The 3,912-nt window shown below is 65.1% G+C and overlaps 1 protein-coding gene across 1 annotated transcript in view; it reads left to right on the forward strand.

Annotated features, from left to right (window-relative positions):
- The window catches only part of SLC7A1 (solute carrier family 7 member 1), a 26,958-nt gene extending 23,093 nt beyond the window's left edge, over window positions 1-3,865 (forward strand). The window contains exons 9-11 of the mRNA XM_025047062.1: window positions 13-101; window positions 680-788; window positions 2,105-3,865. Of these exons, the coding sequence (XP_024902830.1) occupies window positions 13-101; window positions 680-788; window positions 2,105-2,208 (302 nt within the window). The 3' untranslated portion in view covers window positions 2,209-3,865. The remainder of the gene's footprint in view (window positions 1-12; window positions 102-679; window positions 789-2,104) is intronic.
- The last annotated feature ends 47 nt before the right edge of the window (window positions 3,866-3,912 follow it).

Genomic DNA, 3,912 nt, shown 5'->3' on the forward strand with positions numbered 1-3,912 from the left:
TCTGGGCTCTTTTCTTTCTCATCAGCTCTGCCGTCCTCTGCTCAGTGGTCACCGTCATTATCTGGCAGCAGCCGGAGAGCAAGACCAAGCTCTCGTTTAAGGTCAGCGGCTCCGCCCAACGGGCCTGCAGGGGCCTCCGGGTACCACAGCCCCTGGCTGTCCGGCGGGGGGCTGGCCTGGCTTGGGCTCTGCGGGGAGGTGCTTGCCGGCCTGCCGGAGCGCCTGGCCCCGAGCTCTCAGGCGGCTCATCCCCAGGGGCTGCTCGTAAGTGTCCAGGGGGACCGTGGGTCACGACCGAGACTCGTAGGTGGCCAGGGCGTCTGTAGTTTAGGTTACACAAATACTAAAATGGCTTGGGCTTAGCGATGAAGTGAAGCCTTCTGACCCCCGGAAAATGGCAAGGGGAAGATTGGGATGGCGCTCTCTTTGGCGGTTGGCTTAGAGCCGAACTCTCGCCTGCCGGGTGTGGGGTGTGCGTGGCGGGGCTTGGGGGTCCAGGGCAGTGTGCGGGTTGAGGTGCAGGGGTGGGACCGGCGCCCACGCTTCCGCACGCAGACACGGCAGCCCGTCTGGATCTCAGCCGCATGCGGCTCCATGTAGATCTGCGGGTCGGTCGAGACGGGGCCCGCCGCGAGCCCCCTCTCCACCGGGCTGACACCGCGGCCTTGTCTCTCTGCAGGTGCCTTTCCTGCCGGCCCTGCCCATCCTGAGCATCTTCGTGAACGTCTATCTCATGATGCAGCTGGACCAGGGCACGTGGATCCGCTTCGCAGTGTGGATGCTGATCGGTACGTCGGTGGGGGTTCCGGGAGCTGGACGGCTGACGTCCGCCAGGTCTTACTGCAGTGGCAGCGCGTGCGGCCAGCCGTTTGCCCCAGACGATTGGGGTGCCCTGCTGGTGGGCTGTGGGCTCATTCCTCCCGCTTCAGGTGCTTTCCATTGGAATGGCTCCTGCCTGGAGGTAGGCGGTCAGAACGAGGCTGCGTCGGCCACCGGCGAAGCTGACCAGTGTGGGATCGTTTGGGCCCCCGTGGGAAAGTGTGGGCCGCACCTCTCCACGTGGCCAGGGCAGTGGCAGGGTCCACGAGAGGCTTGGGTGTCAACCGTGTGCTGCTGGCCCTGTCTGGGACTAGCTGTGGCCCGAGCCCCTTCTCTGGGCTTCTGCCACTGGGGCTGCAGGAGGTGGCCTCAGTGTTCTTCCCCGGTGTCAGACCAAGTGCAGGGGGATCGGCCTTGACCTTTGCCGTGCAGCGTCACTGACAGGAACAGTGACCTCAGGACGACCGCGGTTGCCTCACTGCTCAGCCCCGGGTCACCGCACTGTGGGGCAGACAGCTGCCACCACACGCTCTCCACGGGGCGCTGTGCCGCCCCAGCGTCTGCAGGCCCCTCGCTCACCACAGAGGCCGGTGCATATCCAGCCGGCTCGGTCCACGCGCTCGGCCCCCACGGCCGCTGCAGCCACGCCTCGGGGCTGCAGGACGAGGCGCGTGCTCCCTGACAGCTGGGGACGCCCGCTTCTGAGCATCCATCCCTGGGCTGAGCGCCCAGCTTCAGGGCGCGCGCTGCTTTCTGGGCTTCCGGTGGCGGAGTCCTTCCGTTAGGGTCTGCTCCTTACTTACGTCCCCAGCACGAGGCTAGCCCCAGGGTGGCACGGTCCCTGGGCTCTTGAGAAGCGTAGATGTGGGGTTACAGCACAGACATTTGGGGGACCCCACTCTGGGCTACACTGACTTCTTGTGGTGACCTGAGTGCCTCCTGCAGTGTGACAGCCACTTACGCAGGGAGGTCCAGGCAGCCCCAGTGCCCGCTGGATGCTTCTGCAGCGTCTGCCCTGTCCTGCCCAGACCGCGTGGCCAGTGGATGAAGCTGAGGGGCCGACACCTGCCCCGGGCCCCCGGCTGAGCTGCGCCCTGCTGGGGGGCTGCCCTCGCGTGAGGCTCCGCAGGAGGTCGTGAGCACGGGCGGGACGGCCGCCTTGGCCGGCCCCCGAGGAGCTGCGCGGCTTCTCCACGTGCGGGCAGCACCGAGAGGCCGAGCCGGCCCGGGCTGCCCTACCGCTTCCCCGGCCCCTCTGCTCACTGCCGCTGCTCTTGTCCCACAGGCTTCGTCATCTACTTCGGCTACGGCCTCTGGCACAGTGAGGAGGCGTCCCTGGCCACTGGCCAAGCAAGGACTCCTGACGGCAACTTGGACCACTGCAAGTGATGCACAGGTCCATCCCCCGGGGGCGGCAGCGGCCGAGGGACACCCACGGGGGCCCCGGAAGCACCTCGCTCGCTCCTCCAGCAGAGCAGGACCCTCCCACCCAGGACCAGGGTCCAGTCCTGCCCTGTGGTGGGCCCGCCAGGCCCCGGTCACTGCGACGGCCCCTGACCGCCTCTGACGGAGGGTGGCGGCTCCTCCCCTCCTGCTGCAGCCATGGCCCCAGGCAGAGTGGGGGCCTCTTCCCGCATCGAGCGCCCTGCAGGCCTTCGTCCCCAGCCGCACACTGCAGACTCTCCGTGGCCGCCTCCCCGCTCAGCGCCAGACGGCCGGCCACAGGTGCCAGACGAGCACCACAGGATAGTGTGTCTACTGCTCTACTCCAGAGGCGAAGGGAGACATCACACTGCTTCCCTTCCCTGCCCTCTGAGCTGCTCACGGAAGGGGTCTCGGGGCTGTGACCCCTGCTCCACTCCCCCGCTAGCAGAGGGCTGTGCCCTGCCCCTGGACACTCCCCAGCCCGCTCCACCACAGGACATGGCAGGTGGGTCTGTGGCAGAACAAGAGAAACCGGGCCGCTGGGGATGAGGTGGGTGCTGGGGAGGCTGGCCGCACCCCGGGCCGTGTGCACACAGGGCCTCCTGCGGCAGCCACCTGTCCCCAGGCCCACTGGTTCCTGCTGCTCGTGGCACAGCCCCCGCTGGCTGTGCGTCCTGAGTAACGAACGTGACCCTGTTTATGGAGAGCCAGCCCCCGGCCAGCGGAGCGCAGAGTGCCGTTTCTCGGTCCCTGCCATTCACCAGCTCCGGCCTTTGCAGGCTTGCGGTCCGTTTCTGAGGCTCACAAGGGTCTCGGGACAGGCGTCCGCTCGTCCGGAGGTGGTGGCGACCGGGCCTCCCTGTTTGTGGCTCCTCATGCAACCTGCCGGGCCCCTGGAGCATAATCAGACCACATCCTCCTGCTGGCCGGTGCGGTCGCCTCCGCCCCATCGGTCAGCGCTTAACTTCACCTTGGAGGACGCCCGTGAGTCCTCGGTGCCATCGGCGCGTCGTCCGTAGTGTGGGGCCCTCACGTGGGGCGGTTCGGCCGTGTACCGCCGTCCCTCTGCTGTGTCTGTCTGCCATCTGAGTTCCCCGAGCCCCTTCTCGTCTGCCCACCCACCGTGCAGGCGGGAGCTGGAGGGAAAGCGGCCGCTGCGTGGCCTCTGGTTAGAGTGAAATCCAGGGCCCAGGCGGCCCGTGCGGACGGCACGCGGCGGGCAGGCATCTCGGGCGCCACAGAAAGTGTACGTCTGCTCCTAAAGCTTCGTGTCCCTTTTCTGCCCCCGGCCTTTGGCGCAACCTGGTAGGAGGCAGCCGGACACGTTGACAGCGCTTATGTTTTCTTCCTCTGCCCAAGAAGGTTCTTGGAGAAAAACGTAAGAATTAGTGAATGGCAAATGGCTGGGTCCGCCAGAGAGGGCCTGGGCTGCTGGGTGAGCCCCCAGAGCTTGGATTCCCAAAGAAAGGCACTTAAATTTATGTAGATCAGTGCTGTAAAGTGTTTTGATAAATACTAACTTATTTTGTTTGGGTTTTGGTTTTTCTGCTGTCTTCTTGGGGCCTGTTAGCTTGATCTGTCCGATGTTTTTTCACATAAGACAATTTGAGAGTCCAAGAAAGTTGGAGAGGAGAGAGAATTTTTTTTTTTTTTTTTTACTTTAATTTG

Source organism: Pteropus alecto, unplaced genomic scaffold (assembly GCF_000325575.1).
Source record: "Pteropus alecto unplaced genomic scaffold, ASM32557v1 scaffold80, whole genome shotgun sequence".
Lineage (NCBI taxonomy): Eukaryota > Metazoa > Chordata > Mammalia > Chiroptera > Pteropodidae > Pteropus > Pteropus alecto.